Source organism: Odocoileus virginianus, unplaced genomic scaffold (genome assembly GCF_023699985.2).
Source record: "Odocoileus virginianus isolate 20LAN1187 ecotype Illinois unplaced genomic scaffold, Ovbor_1.2 Unplaced_Contig_15, whole genome shotgun sequence".
Taxonomy (NCBI): Eukaryota; Metazoa; Chordata; class Mammalia; order Artiodactyla; family Cervidae; genus Odocoileus; species Odocoileus virginianus.
Window position 1 is genome coordinate 1,167,493 of NW_027224332.1, and position 26,841 is coordinate 1,194,333.

At 42.3% G+C, this 26,841-nt stretch overlaps 1 protein-coding gene across 3 annotated transcripts in view; it reads left to right on the forward strand.

Annotated features, from left to right (window-relative positions):
• The first annotated feature begins 5,525 nt into the window (after positions 1–5,525).
• Positions 5,526–26,841, forward strand: part of MYOF (myoferlin) — a 172,296-nt gene continuing 150,980 nt past the window's right edge. For all 3 annotated transcript variants that reach the window (XM_020908444.2, XM_070464107.1, XM_020908449.2), the window contains exon 1: positions 5,526–5,840. In XM_020908444.2, coding sequence (XP_020764103.2) covers positions 5,753–5,840 — 88 coding nt within the window. In that variant the 5' untranslated portion in view covers positions 5,526–5,752. The remainder of the gene's footprint in view (positions 5,841–26,841) is intronic.

Sequence of the window (26,841 nt, forward strand, 5' to 3'; positions counted from 1 at the left end):
CTATCAGAACTAAGAAATGATTATAGGCACAATACCGTTAAGTGCAAACTTTGGGATTCTTCAAGTTTTTCCACTAACGTTCTTTCTCTGTTCCTGGACCAGATTCAGGATAAGATCTTACATTTAGTTCTCATGTCTCCTTTGTGTCTTTCAATCTGTGACAGTCTCTGAATCTTTCCCTATTTTTATGACTTTGACACTTTTGAAGAGTACTTATCAGGTATTTTTGTAGACTGTCTCTCAGTTGATTTTGTCTATTCTCTCTCTCTCTCTCTTTTTTTTGCCATGCTCCATGGCTTGTGAGATATTAGCTGCTCAACCAGGAATTGAATCCGTGGCCCAGCAGTGAACACGCTGAGTTCTAACCACTGGACCACCAGGGAATTCCTTGCTTTTTAGACGGGTTATGGATGTATGGGAAGAATACCATACAAATGATAAGGTATCACTTCTCAATGTATTAGTTTCATTATATTTTATATGAGTTTGTTGTAATTTTGGCTTCATACACTTTCTTGGGCCTCTGAAAACCTATAGAAGCTGGTAACTGTATCTCAGTTACCTTCATGCTCAGTCATTAAGTCATATCTGACTCTTTGTGACCCCATGGACTATAGCCCGCCAGGCTCCTCTGTCCATGGAATTTTCCAGGCAAGAATACTGGAGTGAGTTGCCATTTCCTACTCCAGGGGATAGCCTCAACCTTGGGATTGAACCCACACCTCTTGCATCTCCTGATTGGCAGGCAGATTCTTTACCACTAGCGCCACCTTGGAAGCCCCTCTCAGTTACCTTATTGGTCAGATTTCTTCAGCTAAATGCACAAAGGCAGTTCATGAATCTTGATTGGGTCTTAACTTGAAAATATACAAAAAATTAAAAAGATATTTAGTATAATTTGTTTTTAGCATAATTAGATAATTTGAATACACAGACAGATGTGATTGTGTGGTTGTAATATTGTAGGTGAATGTCACTCTTACACGATACAGTCTTTTAGCATTTAAGGGTGAAATTTCATGATGTCTGTAATTACTTAAAAATAATTTTATTTGAAAAATCTAGATAGAAAACATACTCATGGCAAAATGTGCATAGCTATTAAATCTAGATAATGGAAATAGAGGTGTTAATTGTACTTTTTTTTTCATTTTTTATATATTTGAAAGCTGAAAGAAGCATATCTGAAAAAAGGATGTACAAGGCCTTTCTAAATTATACACTTTCCTGACAGATGTTTAGAAAATCTAGGTAAATGAAGTGATATAATAAATTATTGATTGAAATACTTATAATGACATCAATTCCTAAAAACCTGATTTGTAGGTTAATGCAATTTAAAACAGAATCCCAACAGATTTTTTTTTTCAACAGATTTTTTAAATATTTGAAACTTGATAAGGTGATCCTAACATGTATATTAAAATTCAAGAGAAGCCAAGATACTTGAAGACAAAGAACAAGAATGGAGGATAAAAATCTTATTATGAAATTTTTATAAGGCTATATCAAGACAGAATGATCCTGGTGCAAAGAATGGCAAATAGAGCAATGAAACAGAAGAGAGAGCACAGAAACATTTACACACCTGATAAATGACCTAAGTTTGGTAAAAGGGCAAACTTTTCAATAAATGGTACTGGATCAATTGAATATCCATGGAAATGAAATGTGATCTCTAACCATACATGACACATAATCAGTTATAGATGGAATATAAATCTTAGGGTATAAGATGAAACAATATTTCTAGAAGATAATACTGGAGTATTTTCACAATTTCAGAGTAGAAAGGATTTTTTAATATGAAAAAGGAACTGGGAGTTCCCTTGTGACCCGGTGGTTAGGACTTGACATTGTCACTGCTATGGCCCCAAATTTGTTCAATCCCTGGTCAGGGAACTAAAATCCCACAAGCCATATGGTGTGGGCCCCCCCTGCCCAAAAAAAATGAAGAAAGAAAAATATCAATCAAAAATGAAATATTGATAAAGTCAATTATATTAAAGTTACAACCCACAAAGGACTAGTATTCAGAGTACATAAAGAGCTCCTGCACATTAGTAAGAAAAACATAGCATACTCAATGGGAAAATCCATGAAATATTTGACTAGGCGTGTCATAAATTAGGAAATATAAATATGAAAAGGCATAAAACCTATTAGTAACCTGAAAAATGCAAATTAAAGCTCCAATGATATAATGCTATATATTCACTGGATGGGTAAACATTTAAAAACCTAACACTGCCAAGTGTATGAATGGGGAGTCTTATCCACTACTGGTGAGAGTGTAAACAGTCCAACAGCTGTGGAAAACAATTTTGAATTACCTAGTAATTTTGAAAATATGCATATACCCTTTGATCCAGCAATTCCAGTCATAGGTTAGATCCCAAATCTGCTCATGTACACTTGTATGTGAACTTGTACAAGCGTGCTCAGAGTAGACCTGTTTGTAACAGATCCAAATTCTGCATGATCCAAATGTGTATCAACAATGAAGTGGATTAATAAAACATGGTACACTCATACAGCGGAGTGCCATAGAGAATGAGAGTAAACCAAGTAGAATTATATGGATCAATCTCACAATATAATGTGGGGGAAAAAGAAAGCTAAACACAAAAGAATTTACTTATATTCCACTGCTGTAAAGGTCACAATATATCAAAGAATTCATACTGTGTGAATGTATGCATGCATGTATATACACATAGGTATAAATATATATGTATATAAAGTTTGTGATATATAAAATAACGTATGATCATAATCAAGCAAATCTAAACTATTTGGGGTGATTAAATACCATAAAGAAAAGCACAGAAATTATTACCATAAACATCAGGATAGAGGCTACCTATGGAAGAGAGGTGTTTGTGACATATGGGTCATGTGAGGGGCTTCCAAAGTTCTGGTAATATTCTCTCTCTGCACCTGGATATTTGTTTGTTAAACTGTCACATTTATGTTGTATGTATTTTTCTGTAAATATATTTCACAAAAAAAAGAACGCATTTGAGTTATTTCTAATGAGGTAGATGAAACTGCAGCCTATTATACAAAGTGAAGTAAATCAGAAAGAGAAACACTAATACAGTACATTAGCACATATACATGGAATTTAGAAAGATGGTAACAACAATCCTATAAGCAAGGCAACCAAAGAGACACAGGTGTAAAAAACAGACTTCTGGATTCTGTGGGAGAAGGCAAGGGTGGGATGATTTGAGAGAATAGCATTGAAACATGTATATTACCATATGTAAATAGATGGCCAGTGCAAGTTGAATGCATGAAGCAGGGCACTCTGGGTGGTGCTCTGGGACAACACAGAGGGATGGATTGGGAAAGGAGGTGGAACAGGGGTTCAGGATGGGGGAACACATGTGCACCCGTGGCTGATTCATGTGATGTATGGCAAAAACCACCACAATATTGTAAAGCAATTATCCTCCAACTAAAATAAATTAATTAAAAAAAAACAACATCTGCCCCAAAAAAAGGATAAATAGAAACAAGCCCAAAATAAACATAATGTTGTCTATAGTCCACTTAAATATGGACTGTATTTACTTATGTGTCCACTAAATAATGTATATGACATTGGGTTCATTGGTTCTTTTTTTTTTTTTTTTTTTCTGGCCTTGAGGTATGTGGGATCTTGGTCTTAACTGCTGGTCTTGGTCTTAACTTTCCTTCAGGGAAGTCCCGGATTCCCTGGTTCTTTGTATAAGCAGTTGAGAAATTTACTCAGACAGAAGAATTCGTGTAGGTAAACTGTACTTTTTCCATGTACTTGAAGTGTTTGCTTAGATGGGTCTTCTTGACAGTGTATTCAAAAGCAAAAGGAAATCCTCTGTTTTTTTCACTCAGATTTATTTTAGCCTTTTCTTCTGAAACACAATGAAATCCTCATTTAAACCCAACTTGCATTAACAGAAATGCTTTGAATAAGCATAAATTTCTGGTGGCTGATGTGTGGAACTTACGCCTTGTTTTTTGCAAGGTCCCACACTAAGACCTTGGTGACAATCTTCATTTTGCAGATAACTGCAAAAGAGAGGGTTTTAGACATAAAGGTGACATAGTTTAGGAGTGACTAAGCAGGGATCCACATTCAGGTCTGGCTGACTACTATCACCAGGCCCCCTCTAGTGATCCTAATCACCAGGCTATACCACCCAACACACCCTCTAGGCCATAAAGATTTTTTTCCTTGACCAAACTTTAGTCACACTCAACTGTGTACTTCCTTATAAAATCTAGTATTAACAAGAACCTTGCTGAGTCAGTTTAACCAGAATGCCCCTCTCTCCATGTCTGATCAACTTTGTGCATTTTAGGGGGTTTCTCATTCTCCATCACCCCCAGGTGATGTCTCATCACCCTGACCTATGTTCAGTAAGAATCCTGTTAGGGCAGTTAAAGCAGAATTCCCTTTATCCCTGGTGTTTTCTTCTGGTAATTTCCATCCACTGACTGCCACCCCCCTCCTTCTCCCCTCTCCCTCTCCTCCTTCTCCCCTCCCCACCCCCCACCCCTTGGCTTTTAATTCCCTCTTGAAAGTGAAAGTGTGAATCACTCAGTCCTGTCTGACTCTTTATGACCCCATGGAGTATAGCCTGCCAGGCTCCTCTGTCCATGGAATTCTCCAGACAGGAATACTGGAGTGGGTTGCCATTCCCTTCTCCAGGGGAATCTTCCTGATCCAGGGATCAAACCGGGTCTCCTGCACTGCAGGCAATTCTTTACTGTAGAGTCACCAGGAAAGCCCCGATTCCAGCTGTCCATGCCCTATTCCGGTATGAGCCCAAACTCTCTCTCACACTGAGAGATTCCAGTGCAGTAGTCCCCTCCGCTTTAATGAAGTCTTCCTGAGCCGCTTTAACAAGTCTCATCAAATGTTTGTTTTTTTTTCCTCTAACAGAGAAAAGGAAAACACTGCTGGGGTTTAGACCCTGAAGAATGGAGAGTCAATTCTCCATTTTCAATGAACACTACTAGCAGCTTCTGATGTACCAGGAAAACTTAGGTCGCCAGCTCTAACCACTTAACGATTTTTAAAGAAGGTCTATGGCGAACCCTTTTGCAACTAAAAAGGATCAGCCTCCAGGACACCAATTTGGTGTCCCTATTAGGACCTCGGGCTGAGTTTGCTTGAAATAACTCATTCATTTCTCTGTCATACGATAGGGGGCACCCTTTAACTGATTCAAAACAATTTGTTCTATAAGTTATTGCTGAGTGAGTGTGCTCAACAGCACGAGAAAAGAAACCGCAAAAGTTAAAAAAAAAATTTTTTTTTAATGACTCAGTCAAGTTTTAAAACTCTGGGAAGATCAGAAAAGAATTAAAGGGGTAACAGAAAACCAATTAATTGGGCTTCGCGTATTGTCGCTTATTAGCAGCAGCGTTTTAGTAGTCTCCTGACCTGTCTACATTTGTTAGTTCCAGTTTCATTTGTTGCCCACAATTATTTTTAGCTGGTTTTTGTCCTTTTCACTTCCACATTTCCCGAATTCTTAAGTGGGTGCCTGCGGCGCTGCGGAGACTGGGGCGTTGGAATATCAGTTTACTCGTAACCTTCAGTAAATAATCCGCCAGGGACCCACCCATTGCCTCTCCTCCTTCCCTCTTCGCTGGACAAGTCATCCCCTGCTTTCTCACTCGGGCAGCGCGGCCGGGATCCAGAGCCCTAGCCTCCTCAACTTCGTTGCTGAAGCTTGCTTTCTGTCCATTGAGAGCCATGCTTCGAGTGATAGTGGAATCTGCCAGCAATATCCCTAAGACGAAATTTGGGAAACCGGATCCTATTGTTTCTGTTATTTTTAAGGGTAAGGTCAAGTTTGCTTCTTTTTCTCCAGTCCTGCTTTGGAATGTTAGTTTCTTGGGTCTCATTCTCTGAAAGTCTGCGATTGATCAAATCCTCTGAGGCTATAGCTGGAATTTGTTACCTGTACAGGTCAAGGGAGAGGACTGATTTCTGTGGAAGGCATTTGATTTTCCGCAGGGCTTTGAGGCTCATTGAAAGACCGGATGTTTGAATTCTAATAGCCCTTGGAGTAAACCATGTACCAAATTTCAAGTATCAAAATGTTCTGGGGAAAGAAATAGTTCTATGCTGGTTCAGATTAAGAGTTTCAGTGGTCATATATACTTTTTTATTGCCTCTGCCTGTGAGAAATTGATAAAAGAGGGAAAAGCACAATTAAGTTGTTCTAAGTATCATTACTTGGTAAAACAGTCCCTTGCTGCTTTTATTGTCACTGGGCTTCTGGGAGGTGGAGTAAAGTTATTGTTTTGGTTTGTTTCATGTTATTTTGTGCCTCTTTGTAGTAGTTGTTCCTCATCTCTCCAAAGTTAGGGTGTTTTTTGTGTGTTCCGTAGCTTTTAAACTGCTCCTAGAGGAAAGAGCTCTGAACAATGCAAATTTGCAGTTTAGGCATCTAGTTTGGACTTGCTCTAGTGACTTAGAAATCTCTGCATGTCAGTTTTCTCTTCTGCAAAACAAATGGGGGTGTAGACTAGATTAGATCATCTTTAAAAAGTCTTGTTGTAATTCCGACAGGTGATTTTTCTTGACATTTCATTGCAATGGAGGAGGACAGAAGTGGTTGGAGGGATGGCACCCTCTCAGCCATGGTAGGTCATTCCAGTTTGGGCCAGAGTGGTGTGTCTAAAGCTGAATTTAGGAGCTTTAGCTGGTTCTGTTTGTCCAAGGTCATTGGTAAGATTGCCAGTTCACTCCTTGGCAGGAAAAATGAAAGGCAGTGAGAGAGGAGGGCAGAGAAAGTGGGAGCCTTGATGTGTGTGTGGATCCTGACCAAACCTCAGCACGTTTCTCTCTTCCTTAGGGAACTCGCTACTTCTCCCTTCCAGTTTCTGAGTACCCTATGCCTTTCTTCTTTCTTTTGTCCATTTTATCTCTGTTCCTCTTCTGAAATCTCCCCCTCTGAGATGAGCAGGAAAATGCAAGAAATGAAACCCAAAGCTGCCAAATGATTGGTTAGTTAAAAAAGATTTGGGAGACAAAAGTTGGATTCTTAATGTACAATGTAGTTAAGAATCTGGTTAGTGAATATCACATACTCATGTTATATCAGGGTTCCCCTGCATGTGTTCTTTTAAAAAATCTTTTTCAAAAATTAAAAAAAAAAACTTTTTCTTTTTTATTTTCAAATTTATTTTTATTGCAGTTACATTGGTTTGTAACATTTTATGTTTTATATGATATTATGTTTCTACTTCTGTATGTACTGCAGCATGCTTACAACCAAATATTTAATTTCCATTCTTCATTACACAGCTGATCCCTGTTACACATTTTGCCTTTCTCCCCACCCCTTCCCTTCTGGTAACCGCTACTCTGTTCTCTATATCTACATGTTTTTGGGTTTTCTTTGTTTTTTTCATTTGGTTTGTTCCTTTGTTTTTTTAGTTTATTTTTTATATTTTGCATGTGAGTGAAATCATATGGTGCTAATATTTGTCTTTCTTTGTTTGATGTATTTCATTTAGCATAATACCCTCAAGGTCTATCCATGTTGTTGCAATGGCAAGATTTTACCATTTTTAAAAATTCCTGAGTAATACTCCATTGCATATCTATATATACCATATCTTCTTTATCCTTTAATCCATTGATATGACACTTAGGTTATTTCTATATCTTGGCTATTATAAATAATGCTGTGAACACAGGGGTGCACATGTCTTTTCAAATTAGTGTTTGTTTATTCTTTAGATAAATGCCAGAAGTTGGATAGCTGAGTTATGTTGCAGTTCTATTCTTAATTTTTTGAGGAATCTCTATAGTCCTTTTCATAGTGACTGGACTAGTTCACATCCCCACCAACAATGTATGAAGGTTCCCTTTTTCCATATTTTCACCAACACTTTTTATTTCTCACCTTTTGGATAGCAGCTATTCTGACAGATATGAGATATCTCACTGTGGTTTTGTAAAAAAAAAAAAAAAATTTCTTGAAGCAGTTACATAATTGGGACATAAGATGAAACGTTTGTTTACTTCACCATTGACATGTAAAGACATGTAAAAATATGTTGGGTTCAATCTGGTAATGTCATGGGGCAAGTCATACAGATTATAAAGGAACTAGAATTTAACACTATATTGAAATCTGACTCATTTGTCTGAAGTGAGTATACATTGGTCAAAAATTTTAAAAGACTAAAATTATGTCTGCCTAAGGCTATGAACATAAACACTCAACTGAAAGTGGAAATTTCAGTTAATGTGGGCCAATATAGATTATCTAAATTATTACATTTACTAGATTATTTAGCTTCAGTCTCTTTTCTAGTCTCCTTTGGTTGTACAAATTGAATGGTAAAGTCGTTCATTTATTCACCTGACAAGCAACCTAATGGAGGAAACAACTCAGCTCCAGAGTAGGAGCATCTGGACTCTGGCTAATGTTGATAGAATAGCCAATGATCCGGATTTAACCAGCCAGGTCTCAAATTTCTCAGTTGTGGAATCATGGGAACTGATCTCCTTGAGATTTCTTTCAGTTTTAAGGTTCTATAATTTTACAGTTCCATATATTGAATAACTGCTCTCAGCAGGGTATGAAAGGCATTGCATTAGGCACTAAAGCAGATATAATAATGACTATGGCATTTTTCTTGCTTTCAGTCTATTCCAATAGTTTAAAATATTGGTGATAGCAAACCCTTTCCAGGCATGCCTTCCAATTTTGAGCACTGGGTAAGATTAAGTAACATTACGTTCTGACAGAATTGAGGATACTGATATTACCATATATCCATCAGTTGGAATAGAGCAAAGCCAGATGCGCTTCATGGGGTGGCGTGAGTGAGAAATGAGGAGAGCAAGATGTGAAAAGCCCTAACAGAGGTTCAAGACAGCACCAAAGAAAGCCCCTGAGTTTACTGACTGTATAGTTTTGCCTCTTTAATACATAAAACAGCAAGACCAGGCAGTAATCAACACTTCTCTTTTCAAGCTGTAGGAGTGTAGGAAGAACAGCTAAGTGATGGGAGTGTTAATGGTGATGGCTGTGTGGACACTGAGCCCCCTGTAGACTGTAGTTGGGAACGTGCTGTACTGACAGCCAACTGGCTTAGAGTTGACTTCAGTCTCTCCTGTTCAGTCCCCTTCTGAGGCTGAACTCAGGACCTTGTATGAACCAGCAGGATCTGAGGATTACTGAAGTCCCTGTGGTGTGGATGTCATGGATATTTAGCAGTGCAAAAGGAGATGATGGAGACTGCAAAGCTCACTCGAGTTTTCACATTCTTAGGGTTCTGGTACTGGGTTCTGCAAGCCAACTCTGAATCATAAGAGCAGAGTGCTTGTCAGTCTCTGGTGGCCATTCTCCCTTGAGTCTCACAAGGACAGCCAGGCTGTGAGACTAATCTAGTTGAGATTAGATTAGACAGACTTCTAAGGCCTCTTCCAATGCTAAGACTTTATGATTCCCCCAAACTTTACAGATCAAAAAAGTTTAATATTAAAGATTTTTAATTAAAAAATGTATGCATGTAGAAACAAAACCAACTAACAATCCAAAGGAGATTGTCACTAAAAAGTGACAGTTCTCATCATGTCCCTCCTTTTTCTCCAGTCTTGATACACCTAGGGGTAACTACTCTGAATAGTTTGATTTGAATCCTTTCTGATTTTTTGCTGAAGAGTTGTAAGTTTGCTAAAAAGTTGTAATTTTTTGCTAAAAGTTGTAAGTAGCTACTCCCTGTTAGCAAGGAGGCTGCAATGGACATCCTCATAGTGGATCTCCTTGTAAAAGTGAACATTTCTGAAAGACAGATTCCCTGGTGTTCGTATGTGTGTGTATGTCCGTGTATGTATGTGTGTGCATTTCTTTTCTTTTAAAGGCAGTTTTGCTGACTATTGCCAATGACTTCCATTTGGCTAGTCTCCTGCCTCTGTGTCAAATCTCTTGAAAAGATTGGTTGAAAGGAAATTTTCTTGCACTTTTATATTGTTGTACTTTTATAATGTGGCAACATTGTGTCCATGTGCAACATTTGACTCCTAAAGAGCATAGTTGTAACAAGACTAACAGTTATCTCATTTGTTCTTATCAGGTCCAGTCCATTAGCCAGAATTTCTCACTTCTGGTCTTGTGTTGCTCTTTGTGGTCTTGTGGAATGGCTACTGCTTAGTCCAGATGTCATTGTCATGTTATTGCTTATTTTTCCAGATATTTGTTATTTCATCTGTACATGTTTTGAGACTGAAATCCTGGTATTTCTAGGACACTCCCTGCATTGAGTTTATCAATTTTGTAGTCTTGAGGAAACCACTTAACCTGAGAATCCTTTTTCCTCTTTTGAAAAATGGGCCTCCGGTGGCTTATCTGAAAGGAAGTAGATTTGTGAAATTCCCTAAAGATTGTGATTTATGCAATAGAGAGTTTTCTGACTACTTTTGGCAAAAACTACTTAGCTACTTGAAAATTTGAAAAAAAGTTGAGTTAGAAAAGTGATACTTTAAGTAAAGAGAGAAGCGATGAAATTCCAGTTAAGAATGGTGAAGTATGATGGGAGAAAGATCCAGTAGGTCTCATTCACTATCATCAGTAAAGGTACCTGGTGAGCAGCCCACACGATGACCTGTGCATGCTTAGTCACTCAGTTGTGTCCAACTCTTTGAGACCCCATGGACTGTAACCTGCCAGGCTCCTCTGTCCATGAGGATTCTTCAGGCAAGAATAGTGGAATGGATTGCCTCATGCCCTCCTCTAGGGGATCTTCCCAAGCTAGGGATCAAACCTGGGCCTCCTGCGGGTGGATTCTTTTTTTTTTTTTTTTCATTTATTTTTATTAGTTGGAGGCTAATTACTTTACATCATTGCAGTAGTTTTTATCATACATTGAAATGAATTAGCCATGGATTTACATGTATTCCCCATCCCGGTCCCCCCTCCCACCTCCCTCTCCACCCGATCCCTCTGGGTCTTCCCAGTGTACCAGGCCCGAGCACTTGTCTCATGCACCCAACCTGGGCTGGTGATCTGTTTCACCCTAGATAATATACATGTTTCAATGCTGTTCTCTTGAAACATCCCACCCTCGCCTTCTCCCAGAGTCCACAAGTCTGTTCTATACATCTGAGTCTCTTTTTCTGTTTTGCATATAGGGTTATCGTTACCATCTTTCTAAATTCCATATATATGTGTTAGTATACTGTAATGGTCTTCATCTTTCTGGCTTACTTCGCTCTGTATAATGGGCTCCAGTTTCACCCATCTCATTAGAACTGATTCAAATGAATTCTTTTTAATGGCTGAGTAATATTCCGTGGTGTATATGTACCACAGCTTCCTCATCCATTCGTCTGCTGATGGGCATCTAGGTTGCTTCCATGTCCTGGCTATTATAAACAGTGCTGCGATGAGCCGCTGCAGTGAGAAGCCCGTGCACTGCAACTAGAGAGTGGCTCCCACTCACCACAACTAGAGAAAAGCCAGAGCAGCAATAAAGACCCAGCAATGTCAAAAATAAATAGATAAATGATTAAAAAAAAAAAAAAGAAGTCATGTAATTTTTATGTCCTCTGCCACTCTATCATATCACAGATGTTTAATATACATTTTAAAGATTGACCCTGGAAACAATGCCCTGGCAGGAGATGTAAGACAATAAAGTCATTAATTCTTGGTTTTGAAATGGTCAGAAGTGCACCATTCTCTCTTCTTTCAGGAAGAATTACATTTATTATTCTCTCAGGTGATTTGTGGATTAGGCTTGGCAAAGGGCCACTTCATACATTTCTGAACACTGAGTCCCTAGCATCTGCTACCCAAGGGCAAATCAGTATCATACTACTTTTTGCTTCCTTGACCCTGGCCAGGAAAATGTGAAGCTGCCAGTTTTATGTTGAAAATTTGTGCATGAAACATTCAGTGGTCTGTAAAGCAGAATGTGTCTGCCATGATATGGCAGTGATTACTTTAGTTTGTAATTCCTATTGAACAGCTGTTCTGTTGAGTAGGGGGTGTGCTTTGAGAGACTCTGAGCAGAGTTTTCTCTTAGAAACAGCTGCTTAGACATTTAAGCTTTATCAGCAAACTTGGCCTTGAGCATTAGGGTAAAAGCTTATTGGACATGAGGATGCAAAAACCCTTGGCTTTGGAGCCAGGGAGGCTTAGGAATGAGCATTCCAATTTTCACCTCTTATTTTCTAAGTATTCATGAGCTAATGAATTAAAACCTTCAGCTGCAGAGTTATTATAGTTCAACTAGGAGTTATTATACCTCCTACCTTGCAGGGATGTTTGAGGGTTAAATGAATACGTATATAAAATTGCACATGGGAATTCCTAATCTTCCTTTCCTATTTGATAACATTTACTTTTATGGAGCCCTAAAATGTGCCAGACAGTATAACAGAAATTAAGTCTAGAAAAGTACATATCACATGATTTTTCTTCTGTGTCTAGGGAACCAGCTGGTTGGAACACAAGAATGAGTTACAAACCAGAATAGACATGCAAAAGTTATAATGCAAGAGCAGATGAAAGAGTGGAAATCTTCATGGAGATGGTGTCCTTGAGTTGGTCTTAAAGGATAACAGAAATAATGAAAAGAGACATTCCAGGTTTGGAACAATACCAGAAAAGGCCAGGGAGCCCCTGTCCTGTGGGGTGAGGTTGACCAAGGAGTAATTGGTGTGATTGGGGTTATGTATTACTCATAAACCAGTTGGGAGCAACTAGATAGCATTGTGGATATTTTAGTTCTAGTCAGGTATAAGAAAGATTGAGGGAAGGAGGAGAAGGGGGCGACAGAGGATGAAATGATTGGATGGCATCACTGACTTTCAATGGACATGAGCTTCAGCAAACTCTGGGAGATGGTGAGGGACAGGGAAGCCTGGCATGCTGCAGTCCATGGGATCACAAAGAGTTGCATACAGCTAAGTGACTGAACAACAACAACACTAATGAAGGGGTGTGCTAGTTGAGACAAGTGCTTTCTAAGACAGAGGGAGCTCATTTTGTGGCTAGAATGAGAAGGAAGTGAACAGTACTAAGGAAGCAGCCCGATTGAATTAAATTAATAAGAAAACTGCACTGGGCGGCTAGCTGGACCATGCTTTCTCACTCTCTTCTGTGAAATGGGATTAGGGTTAGGGAGTGTTCAGCCTGTGCAGGCCTGCAGGGCTAGGTGGGGCAGCTCTGCCAGAGGCTGACCTGAGGGCTTTACCTACCTGAGACTGGAAAGGGAGGTCCAGAAAGGTAGAAGAAAAGCACAGAAATGGAAAGTGATAGCAAAGACACATTTTATTATTCTCCCAAAAGTCAGATGAGGAATATTTCCTCAACCAAACTGAACCATCGTCTCACATAAGGTCCTTCTCTCAGGACTCAGTTATTCTCCCATCTCAGGGGTAAGGTGTCCTGTCTGTGTGTGTGCTCAATCACTAAATCTTGTCCGACTCTTTTGAGACCCTCTGGATTGTGGCCCACCGGGCTCCTCTGTCCATGGGGTTGCCCATGCAAGAATACTGGAGTGGGTTGCCATTTCCTTCTCCAGGGGATCTTCCCAACTCAGGGATGGAACCCAGGTCTCCTGTGTCTTTTGCACTGGCAGGTGGACTCTCTACCACCTAGCCACCTGGGAGTGTCAGCAGTTATTTAATTGCAGGAACTCAGATTTGCTCAAGGTACCCACCATACTGTTTTCTATCATGGCTGTACTATTTTACATACCCACAAATAGTGCTAAAAGGGTTCCATCTTCTCCACATCTTTACCCCCACTTGGTATTTTCTTGGTTTTTTGTTTGTTTCTGTGTTTTTTTGAAGGGATAATAGTCATCCTAATGGGTGTGAACAGTAGATTCTTAGCAACTCTCTGTTGACTTGGATCGTCAGCTCATACTTGCCTCATGAACTCACAATGTTTCTGCAGCCTTAGTGGCCAGCCATGAGGCAGCCATCCTGTAACTAGAAGCCTGCCTGTCGGGGCCCAGCAGCAGCTCAAGAGCCTGGTGGCCTCTTGACTAGTGGGGCCCTGGTCTTGTGAGGTCTGTGTAGCTAAGGTTGTGCTGGCAGCCGTAGCAGAGCAGAAGGCAAGTGGGAAATAGCCTTGGTTCCCTGCAGTGCCAGGTCTCCCAGTTGGTCTGGACTCCCCAGGGCAAGGCTGGAACCAGAGGGCCCCCTGTTTCTTGCCCCCCCAGCACATCCTAGGAGATCAGAGTAGCCCCAGATCAGGTGCCCTGTAATCCTCTCCCCTAACATTCTACACTCCTTCGTGGCACTTAGTGGAATATGCAGTTATGTATTTACAGGCTTATTTGATTTCTGTCTGCTTCCTCTGTCAGACTAGAAGCTTCTTGAGCACAGGGGCCATGTCTCTTTCTTCAACACCTTGCTCAGTGGCTAGCAGATAGTAGATGACCAATTAGTGGTGTTGAATGAAGGATTCTGGCTCCTCCCATTCAGGTTAGGATCTCACAGGCCAGGGGAACCAGATGGGACCAAATGATACCAGATCCCTGTGCCCACAAACTACAAAACTGATCCTGAGTGTGTAGTACTTCGGAGTTTCCACATGCTATTTGGGATCCATTAAGCTGCATCTCAAAGGAAACTGGAAGTCGGGGGAGTCCTAGCCTACTTCTGACCTTGATATTAGGGCTTTGGTCTAATCAATGGCAAGAAACCTCTTTGAATCTCAGTTTTCCTAGCTGTGAAGTGGTTATAAGATCTACCCCTGCAAATTATAAAAGTCAAATGAGTACTTAAGGTACCTGGACTAAAAATAGATGTTTAGTGCCATCTTGCCTCCTGAAGTTCTGTTTCCTTTGCACATTGCAAAGTGAAAAATTAGTAGACTAGGTTAGGGACTAAGGAAATCATATGTTTTCAAATTAAATGAAGACAGTCGAGGCAGAACCTGTTTGCTCTCCGTATATTTATTTATTTCTTGCTGTGCTGCTTATGGGCTTCCCTGGTGGCTCAGATGGTAAAGCGTCTGCCTGCAATGCGGGAGACCTGGGTTTGATCCCTGGGTTGGGAAGATCCCCTGGAGAAGGAAATGGCAACCACACTCCAGTATTCTTGCCTGGAGAATCCCATGAACAGAGGAGCCTGGTAGGCTACAGTCCACAGGGTCGCAAAGAGTATAGGATCTGAGTTCCCCAACCAGGGATTGAATCTAGGCCCTTGGCAGTGAAAGCTCTGAGTCTTAACCACAGAATTGCCTGTTCTCCATTTAGAAGGTGAAGCTACAACCTAGAAGAGAGGTCTAGTTGGGGTTCATATTTTGTCAGAACAACTAGTCATTATGGTGAGAATAAAATAGATCATTTTACTAAATGTTCTTTACTTCATTTGGCAGACATTTCTTTGTATGCCCACTGTGTGCTTGATTGTTTAGAGCACTGCTGTCTAATAGTACCTTCTATGATAGTGGTGATGTTCAAGATCTGCAATCTCTAACAGAGCCATGAGATGTGTGGTTAGTGATCACTGAAATGTGGTCAGTGTGACTTGATGAATTGAATTGCTAATGTTATTTCATTCAAATTCATTCAAATATTCATGGATACATGAGGTTGTTGACAACTGTTGGACAGCTCGGAGAACAGAACAGCCACTGTGGCTAAGAGTCACCATGTCCTCTCACTCATGGTTCCCAGTATAATAGTCCCAAACTCAGAAAATAATTACAAAAGAGAAAGCATGTAGGAAGTGCTTTAACTATTGGTGCTGCTTAGGCCTTCTGGAGATGTTGGCATGGTGAGTAACAACCAGTTACTCCACCACCACCATTTACTAAATTCTTACTCTGTGCTCAGACCTGTGTGTATTATCCAATTTCATCTTCACATCGTTTTTCAGGAAGTATCACATAGAACCAGACATCCTGGAGTGTGAAGTCAAGTGGGCCTTAGGAAGCAATAGTATGAACAAAGCTAGTGGAGGTGATGGGTTTCCAGCTGAGCTATTTCAAATCCTAAAAGGCTGTGAAAGTGCTGCACTCAATATGCCAGCAAATTTGGAAAACTCAGCAGTGGCTACAGACTGGAAAATGTCAGTTTTCATTCCAGTCCCAAAGAAGGGCAATGCCAAAGAATGTTCAAACTACCACACAATTGCACTCATTTCACATGCTAGCAAGATAATGCTCAAAATCCTTCAAGCTAGGCTTCAACAGTACGTGAACCAAGAACTTCCAGATGTATAAACTGGATTTAGAAAAGGCAGAGGAACCAGAGATCAAATTGCCAACATCTGTTGGATCATAGAAAAAGCAAGGGAATTCCAGAAAAACATCTACTTCTGCTTCATTGACTGTGCTAAAGCCTTTGACTGTGTGGATCACAACAAACTGTGGAAAATTCTTAAAGAGATGGGAATACCAGACCATCTTACCTGTCTCCTGAGAAACCTGTATGCAGGTCAAGAAGCAACAGTTAGAACCAGACATGGAACAACTGACTGGTTCAAAACTGGGAAAGGAGTACAACAAGGCTGTATATTGTCACCCTGCTTATTTAACTTATATGCAGAGTACATCATGTGAAATGCCAGGCTGGATGAATCACAAGCTGGAGTCAAGATTGCTGGGAGAAATATCAACAGCCTCAGATATGCAGATAATACTATTTTAGTGGCAGGAAATGAAGAGGGATTAAAAAGCTTATTGATGAGGGTGAAAGATACAAGTGAAAAAGTTGGCTTAAAACTCAACATTCAAAAACTAAGATCATGGCATCTGGTCCCATCACTTCATGGCAAATAGAAGGGGAAAAAGTGGAAGCAGTGATAGATTTTATTTTCTTGGGCTCCAAAATCACTGTGGATGGTGACTGCAGCCATGAAATTAAAAGACGCTTGCTCCTTGGAAGGAAAGCTATGACAAACCTAGACAACATATTAAAAAGCAGAGACATCACTTTGCCAGCAAAGGTCTGTATAGTCAAAGCTATGGTTTTTTCCAGTAGTCATGTACATATGTGAGAGTTGGACCATAAAGAAGGCTAAACACTGAAGAACTGATGCTTTTGGACTGTGGTGCTGGAGACAACTCTTGAGAGTCCCTTGGACTGCAAGGAGATCAACCGATCCTAAAGGAAATCAACCCTGAATATTCTTTGGAAGGACTGATGCTGAAACTGAAGCTCCGGTACTTTGACCACCCAATATGAAGAGGCGATTCATTGGAAAAGACCCTGATGCTGGGAAAGATTGAGGGCGGGAAGAGAAAGGGGCAACAGAGGATGAGGTGGCTGGATGGCATCATGAGTTTGAGCTAACTCTGGGAAATAGCCAAGAACAGGGAAACCCGGTGTGCTGCAGTCCACGGGGTCACAAAGAGTCAGACATGACTTAGTGACTGAACAACAACGGCAGCAAGGTATTATTATGATCTTCATTTTACCCATAAGGAAATTGAGGCAGAGACAGGTTAGAATTCAACCTGGAACTCTGATTCCAAAGCCTCTGTGTGTCTTCTTGGAGGTCATTGTAGTTACAGAGAAAAAACATAGTGTGTGCCTTAAATATCCAAGTCAAATTATGATCCTTCCTCCCTCCTCTGAACAAATGGAGTTGTTTTGTCTGCCAGGTCATCTGAACTCAGTCTAAGAGAGGAAGACTGTGTACCAAGAACAAAAGAAAAAAAAAAAAAAGAAAAAACAAAACCCGGCCCTCCTGTGGTGAGTTTCCACAGGGTACAAAAGCCTTTAGGACTATGCTGTGACTCAGAAGTTCAGAGCTAACATAACTTCTCGGTGAATCAGTTCCTCTGAGAGTCAAGTGGGAGCCATTTTATTAGTGGAGACCACAACTCTTAATGTAAAATAGTAAGATCCTGATATATTAATGGCCAGGTGAGTTTCCACTTCTCATTACCTTAGTTTTCTGGATTTTTATTTTCATCATCTTGTCATTGCAATAGGATAACTTTTGATTTTTTTTTATTTTAATCCCTTCCCTTATCTCTCTTTCATTATTTAAAAAAAGGAAAAAAATGTTCCTTGTGCTTACCTCTCCTCATTGTTGGAATTCACTGCCTGGGCAGTCCCTGTCTCTCTCCACCCTCTTTTTTTCTTCTGTTTCTTCCCACTGCTCCTCTTAAATATAAACTCATTCAGCAAATCTTGGTCAAGAGTGTACTTTGCCAGGCTGTGGTCTCAGCACTGCAAGTCGGATGGGAAACAAGCCAGACTTAACTGCTGCATGCATGAAGCTTATAGTCTAGCTGTAGATCCAGGAAGAGTTCAGTGAATTCAGAGTTAAAGAAGTTTAATCTCCTGGAAAGGAAGCGTTCTTTTTGCAGATTATATTGATGACCAGCACTTTCTAACTATGAAGCATTGCATTAAAGCTTCATGTAGATATATTCATTTATTTCTCACCAAAAAAAAAAAAAAAAATTGAAATCCCTCATTTTGTAGCTGAAGAGGCCAAGTGTTAGGGAGAGTAAGTTGCCTTGTTCAAGACCCCACATTAGGTTCGAGGTGGGGCTGGCTTACAGGGGCCCACCCTGAGGCTGTAACATTCACTCCTCTGTGGTGACACTGACCTTTGGTCACACCTGCATTTGACCTACCCTGGTGTAACTAGTGCACCAGGGGTTAAGGGCTTAGATCCCTAAACCTGATAATCCAGGTTCTGTTTCCTTGGGCAAATTTAGCCCTGAGGGCATCTGATCAGACCAGCGATAGGGCCTGGGTCAGTGGTTCCTTTGAACCAGACACTTCAGACTTCAGAGACCTTCTTCCAGGCCCCAAATGACCTCCAGTTTGTCCCAGTGTGCTGGACACATTATGATGGCCTCCAGGTGTGACATGGCCTGAGGAAGGAGCCTCCTCCCAGGGCACTTACAGTGTAGAGCCATTTCTTGGGCTTACTCTTGTTCTTCACAACAGCTCTACCGGGTGTCCAGGACATGATTGTTTATACTCATTTCACAGACGAGGACCTTGAGTCTCAGGGAGGACAAGAGTGGTCAAAGTGGGGTGACCAGGAAGAGGCAAGGACCAGAAGCCCAGACCCAAGACTCTTTTGCCCAGGTGCCTTCCCACTGCACTGTGGGTGTCTGGCTTTCTTTGTGGTTAGCAGCATTTCTACCCTCCAGCCCCTCCCACTACCAAGCAGCCACCCACGGACACCCCCGATTCCCAGCTCTCCCTCATACCTGCAGCAGCTGATCAGCCTGGCTGGCTCAAGAGCCCAGGGGCCACAGCCATTCTCAACATGGAAAGGAGGGCTGGGTGTGGTGGGTCAAAACTGCTGGCAATGGCACAAGTCTCATTTAAAGAGGTGATTAATTATGGAACACCAGGACCTAAGGCTGAACATCATAATTCAGCTAAAATTATTGCCCAGGAGGGTAAGGATGGAGTTAGCAAAATTTTGCTTCAGAGCCTTGTGCTTATTTTCAAAATTCTTTTCTGTGACTATTTTCTCTTGGTAACAGTTTCTTGGAGTCAGAAGCCCAGAGGGTGGATCCTTTTCATGTTGTCTGATGGAGGCCATTTATGATTTTGACTCTAATCCTACACAGAGGTGGGTCCCCTGTGTCCTGGCACTTTCATTATCTCTCGTTTGATCCTCAGTGCAGCCCTGCAAAGAGGCCTTTTACATCCCCCTCTGCAGGACACTGAGGTCTTGAGAAGCCCTTTTGAAGCTCTGTTTTCAAACTTTGTTTTAGTCACTAAGTCCTGTCTGACTCTTTTGCCACCCCATGGACTGTAGCTCTTGGGTAAACTCCTGGAGTTGGTGATGGACGGGGAGGCCTGGCATGCTGCGGTCCAAGGGGTCATAGAGTCGGACACGACTGAGCGACTGAACTGAACTCGACTGTAGCTCACCAGGCTCCTCTGTCCATGGAATTCTCCAGGCAAGAATACTGGAGTGGGTTGTCATTTCCTTCTCCAGGGGATCTTTCTGACCCAGGGATTGAACCCACATCTCTTACATCTCCTGCATTGGCAGGTGGATTCTTTTAGCCACCAGGGAAGCCCTTTTAAACTCTTAGAATGCTATCTCCTCAAGCAGGGTCCAAAGTGAATCTGCAGAGCACCAGGCTTAATTGACTAGCACATAATTCTCAGAAACATGCCAGGCAGAGGTGCGAGAGGTTAAGAGTCTTAGGAGTCAGAACACCTGCATGGAGATTCTGGATTTTTTATTAGCAGGTGGGCCTGGAGAACTCCTTAATTGCATTGTGCTACCGGGCATATGTAAGGATAGTAATAGCAACAAGTGGCATATAGAACCCTTTGAAAAATCCCTGGCATATTATGAGCCCCCAAATTTGGTACTCATTTCTTCTGGGCATTAGGTTCCAATATTTATTAATGAGGAAATCTAGGTATAGAGAGTTGGAGTCAGTGCCCAAGGTCATCCAGCTGGTAAATGGTGAAAATGTGGCAGGTCACCAGCACCCTCAGCCTGAGGTGGTGGTGAAGGGCACAGGCTTGGAAATGAGGCAGGCTTGGAGCTGAGTTCTCCACCTTAATAGTTGTGTGATCCTGGGCAAGTCAGTTAACATCCCTGAACCTCAGTCTCATCTGCAAAATGGAGATATTAGTACTTCCCTGTTGACCACACCCACAGGCCTTGCCCAGCTTCAAGGTTGGAGACAGACCTCAGAGTCAGCAACAGAGACATGAGTGGTTAATGGAGAGGGGAGTTTACCTGTCTGAAGCCAGGTCCTGGAGCAACACTCACCTTGTGCAGCAGATGCCTGGAAGGATGTGTTGGCAGTCTTTGCTCCAGGGGATGGGAGAGGGAGGGGAACTTACCAGCTATAGAGGAATTGATGTCAGGTGGGCTCATTAGTTACCAGGGAAACTAGAAGGCCTCTTTGTCTCTCGTTGCCTCTTTGATAAGGACAATGGCTAGCTGGAGCCTGGGACAAGTACCTAGGAAGGTCAGTCAGGTGAGTAAGATATGGGTGAAGCAGGGGGGTGGTGGCAAGACAACAGCCATCTTGAGTGAAAACCAAGGGTGGCTGTCTGTATCATATCTGTGGTATCTGGTTGCAGTCCCCTCTACATACCTGACCCCAGAGATATCGCTGAAGAGGGGCAGACAAAGATTGTAAGGGTTGTGCAGGGCATGCAGGGGTGAATGTATGGTCAGGCCACTCAAGATGGCTGTTCTCTTGCTCTCTGTACATCCCCTGCCCAACCAGTGCCTGCTTCACCTGTACCCTATGCACACAACTGACCATTCTACTACTTGCCGTAGGCCCCAGCTGGTGATTGTTCTTATCAAAGAGGCTGTAAGGGGCATGCCCCTCTACTGGTTTCCCTGGTAACTAATGAGCCCACCTGGCCTCAGTTCCAGCCCTGGGAGTCAAGGCTGCCACCATATTCTGCCTGTTGTCTGCTGCACACTGTGGGGTGTTCCTCCAGGACCTTACTTCAAACGTGTACACTCCATGGTTTATTAAACCACTGATGTCTCTGTTGTTGACTGGGGCTGTTTCTTCAGTCTTGAAGCTGGGCAAGCAACAGGTTTTGTGGGCTTGCAGGGTTTGGCCCAACAATTGGCGGAGCAGCCAGGAAACTGAGGAAACTCCCGTGAGTGCTGAGATGTTGGGAAATACAGGACAGGGAATGGAAAGTTGTGGGGGTCATCCACTAGCATTTGGGGCCCAAAAGTTGAGGGGGTCATCCCAGAAGTTATGGGGAAATTCTGAGGTGGCTATCCACTAGTACGAGGGGACCCAGGGGGCAGTCCTTGGTGAATGGGGGCTGCCAAGAGATCTGTAGAAAAATGGCCTCTAATGACTCTGCTGTTGTGTCAAAGGGAGGCTTTGGTAATTGGTTAAGCCAGCTTTCTAGAAGGAATTGGTATTTCTCATGTGCCTTTGATATGTCAATTATCTATCTGGCCTCTCTGGAACTTTAATCTTATTCGATATTAAAGAGTAAAGGAGTAAAAAGAACTTTTAGATAAATTCTGTAGAAGTAATTATACTTTGGGAATGTCTATCTGAAATAGTCTCTCCAGATTTTAGTGACTTGAAGATTTTAAACTTGAAACTAAAGTTGAAAGATGAGTATTCATGGGTCATTTCAAATAGGATAAAATATTGGAACATTAATTGTCGGGCAGGTCTAAGTTTATCTACCTTTGCCTGCTCACGAGAGGGGGAGCAAAGCATTAAGTTTTTCAATCAGGAAATGCACAGTTACTTCTTGGTTTTTGCCAGAGACTGAGGTTTCAAGGGTTAAGATTATAATCAGTGTTAACTCTTGTAACTGTTTCCTTATCAATTACATTGTGATCAGGTGTTTAACTGCTTTTTTTTGTCATTTATGGATAGTTATTTTACTTGATGCTTTGTAAAAGTGCTTCATCTTCAAGAAGGTTCATAGGAAGGATGTTTTGACAGGATGTTTTGACCTCTAATAAATTTCAGATCATACTGCTGAACTGTGTAAAAAATTAAAGGATTCTAATAGAAAACCTGATGGCTTCATAGAAGTTAACAAAAGGATTGGTTACTGAGTGAACTGGTGAATATGGTTATAAAGTGTATGGGTTTTGTCTGGAATGTTACTGGTTTTGATCTGTGTTTTCCAGGTGGAGGGAAGCCCTTCCCTTTAAGTTAGTTATGACTTACAACAATTTTGTAAACTACACCTGTGGGTAGAATTGAATCGTTTTTCTTTTCTCTCTGCCTGGTTCTGCCAGAAGTTGGAGACTCTTTGGTTCTGAGCAGCCTTAGCAGGTGAATGGGAAAGACTCCTGTCATGTGCAGGAATCTCAATATCTTGGAGACCTCTAGAACAGAGAACTCCTCTGAGATGGAGCCTGATAGCAGGTCTTTGGCGTGCCTTTCCTGGCCCTGAGAGGCCTTTTGGAAATTCAGTCTGACACTCCTTCTGAGGAGTTACACTACAGCCAGTTTGGAGGAGCTGCTGTGGTCAATTGACCAGACTTGTTTTGCAAACAAATTAGTCTTGACTAGGTTATGTTTGGTGGAGATAAGAGTAATTTTAAAGAGAGTAAAATTCTGTCTCAGTGAATGTTAAATTCTAGTTCTGTCAATTGAGGTCTGTATTTATGAAAGTTATTGTGCTAGCCATACTTTTGCCCTGATATTCTGGTTGTAAAGAAAATTATCTGGTGAAATTGCCAGAGTATAACTACTTATGAAGTGTTACAGTGCTTGCTTTTTAAGTTTGTTGCTAAAAGCACAGGTAGGACTTCCCTGGTGGTCCAGTGGCTAAGACTCTGCACCTCCTAATGCAGGGGGCCCGGGTTCCATCCTTGGTCAAGGAACTAGATCTCATATGCGGGAACTGAGAGTTCACATACTGCAACTAAGACCTGGCACAGCAACATAAATAAATATCAAAAAAATAAAAGCATATGCACAATGTTTGTGTGACAATTGGGTGGTTGTTTGGTCATTAAGTCATGTCTGACTCTCGTCCCCCGTGGACTGTAGTCCACCAGATTCCTGTGTGTGGGATTTCTCAGGCAAGAATACTAGAGTGGGTTGCCATTTCCTTCTCCAGGAAGGACCCAGGGATCGAACCTACATCTCCTGCACTGGTGGGCAAAGTCTTTACCACTGAGCCACCAGGGAAGCCCTGAAAATTGGATATAAGTGATAAAATGTATAGCCTATGACGTGTTTCCCCATTAACATACCTCTGAGCCTGTTCATGAGATTGGATTATTTTCCTCTAATGTGAAAACCAATGGTGACCTGTCTGTATTGTATCTGTGGTGTTTGGTTGCAGTCCCCTCTAAGTACCTGACCCCAAGGATATTGCTAAAGAGGGGCAGACCAAGATTGTAAGGGTTATGCAGGGTATGTCAGGGTGGAGGTATGGTCAGAACATTCCAGATGGCTGTTGTCTTGCTCTCTGTACATTGCCTGCTTGACCAGTGCTTGTTTTATCTAAACTTATCTGACTGACCTTCCCATTTACTTGTCCAGGGCCCCAGCTGGTGATTGTTCTTATCAAATGGGCGTGCCTTTCTGCTGGTTTCCCTGGTAACTAATGAGCCCACCTAATGTCAATTCCCCTATAACTGGTACCCTCCCCTCCCTCTTCATCCCTAGGAGGGAAGACTGCGCCATGTTCTACCCACTGTTCATGGCACAGAGTGGGGTGTCGCTCCAGGACCTTACTTCAGATGTGTAAGCTCCCTCATCCATTAAACCATCAACAGTCTCTGTTGTTGACTCTGGGCTCTTTCTTCAGTCTTGAAGCTGGGCAAGCACAAGCCTTGTAGGCCTGTGGGGTGCAGCCCAACACTCCCTCAGAAGGATTTGATAAGACTATGTAGGCACTAGATAGGATTTAATAGGCACCTTCAAGTGCCCAGCACAGAAAGGATTCCCATACACAAATGAAGAAACCAAAGAGGCACATGACTCACTTCTCCACTGAGACAGCTGATCCGGGTTCCTGGCCCATGGGGGCTCCATTTGTCTGCAGCCTGGGCAGTTGGCAGGGCTGAACCACACCCCAGGGTCAGCTTTTAGGAAGCAGATTCTACTTGACTGGGCTTCACCACAACTCCCTTCAGGATTTGACTTTGATCCAAGAGTTTGTGTACCTGAAAGGGCAGCTCCAGAGGCCACTGGGGCACTGGGTGCAGAAAGCGGAGCAGCCTGCTTTTCTGTCTGGGCTTTCCTTTTATCAGCAGAGATATCAGTGACGCGTTCAGAAATGTACAAAACAGTCTCACTTTGTGTTGCAGTTGCCATTTGGCCAAAACGCCTTTCTCCTAGAACTCGTTTAGCAACATCTCCTGCAGGAGTGTGCAGCCAGGGTTGGGAAACACAGATGCTCCTTCAGCCAGATCAGCTGGGATGGGGCCCCTGTCTCTGTGCTCCCCTGAGTCCCCCTAAGATCCGAGGGGCAGAGGAGTCTCCTGTTGGCCCTTCCCGGAGCTTTCCCTACTCCTGATTCTTGTGAAAGTTCTTTCAGAGACTGGTAGCTGTCAGGCTCACTGCCAGGGAGGAGCACTACCCACATGCCAGCTGCCTCTGGCGGGCCTCCGAGGCCTGGAACGGAGCCATGTGGCAGAATTGCTCCGCCAGGGCTGTGCCAGGCCGCTTCCTTTAGTCACTGGGGCCCTGACCTCCGGGGAGGGCTCCACACCCGGGAAACCCTCTGGAGTCTGCAAGGGGTGCTGCTTGGGTGCTGCTAGAAGATACAACATAATAGTTCCTGGTGGTTTAGTGCTTACCCTGTGCTGGATTCTGTGTTGAGCACTTTGTATTTATTCTCTTAATCACGAAAGCAACTTGAGTTGTAAGACTAACATGAGCTTATCAAGTCCAGTTCACTCAGATCATGGAGAAATGACTCTGGCAGGGGGGATAACAATAAAATACAGTCCCAGCCTTTAAGGAGTCACTGTCTAATCTTAATCCTCCAATTTTGGAAATTGCTTTGTGTCTTTATCTTCTAGAGTTTGAATCCTTGCTCTGCCACTCACTAGCTGTGTCACCTCTGAGAAGTGGCTTATGCTCTCTGTGCCCTGGTTTCTTCCTCAGTAACTAGAGATGATCATAATAGAACTTGCCTCTTAGGGTTGGTGTAAAGATTAAATGAGACAGTCATGGAAAGCACTGGGGACAGTGACTAGTTCCCAGCACTTAATAATTGTTAACCATGTGTGGAAAGGCTCTGAGGCAAGGAGAGTCTGAAATTTTAGGCCAAATAGTGGTTGCCTTTGTGTATGTGAATATTTCTCAAAACAAAGGGGGCATAATTAAGGACCAAGAGAAGATGCAGAAGTATTTCTGAATAAGTCAAGTTTAGATGAATGGCTGGTCTACCTTGCCTACCAAAGAGCTGGGGCTTCCCTGGTGGCTCAGATAGTAAAAAGTCTGCCTACAATGCAGAATGCAGACTGCCCACAGTGCAGTCTGCCCATGGGTTTGATCTCTGGGTGTGGAAGATCCTTGGAGAAGGGAATGGCTACCCACTCCAGTATTCTTGCCTGGAGAATTCCATGGACAGAGGAGCCTGGCCAAACACGATTGAGTGACTAATACTTTCACCAAAGAGCTGAGTTACTTGTGGAAGCTTTGTAAATAGCACCCCCAATTCTCCTGGGGCTATCTCAGTAAGATGCAGCAGTCTAACCAGTCAGGACTTGGAAGGACTTCATAAAACTCATGTTCTATTGAACCTGGTGGAAAACTTAGAGCTCCTCTAATCTAAATTCCCTAGTTCATCCAAGAGGGACTCTGAGTTGAGTGGTTGAGCCTTATGTCTCCCTGATAACAGCTCAGAGAAATGGAGAGTTCTCTGATTTGAAAATCCAGTCAGAAAAGCTGGACCAATACCTGCTTTCTCCTTGCGGGGTTGTTAGGATCAATGAGATGGTATGGTTTTGAAGTATGTAAAATCTGTTACCATTGTAATGTTGTTACTTCCACGGCCACTTGGTGTTACAAGTTGGTCCCATTTCTCTGGAACCAATAGCATATATATATATATATAAATGGAGAAAGAGGCAGAGACAGGGAGTGGGGAGGAAGAGGGCTCATGCATTTGTAGAGTCAGCAAGATTGAAATTTGTGGGGCAGATGTATGGCCAGGCCACTCAAGATGGCTATTCTCTTGCTCTCTGCACATCCCTTGCCTGACCAGTGCCTATTTCACCTGTATCCCCGTCATCTGACTGACCTTCCTAGGTGCTCGCCCCAGACCCCAGGTGTCGATTGTTCTATTGAAAGGGGCAGTGAGGGACACGCTCCTTTCCCTGGTAGCAAATGAGACCACCTGACGTCAATTCCCCTATAACTAATAACCTTCCCTTTGCCCTGGAAGCAAAGACTGCTGCCGTGTCCTCCCCACTGTCTGCTGTATGCAGTG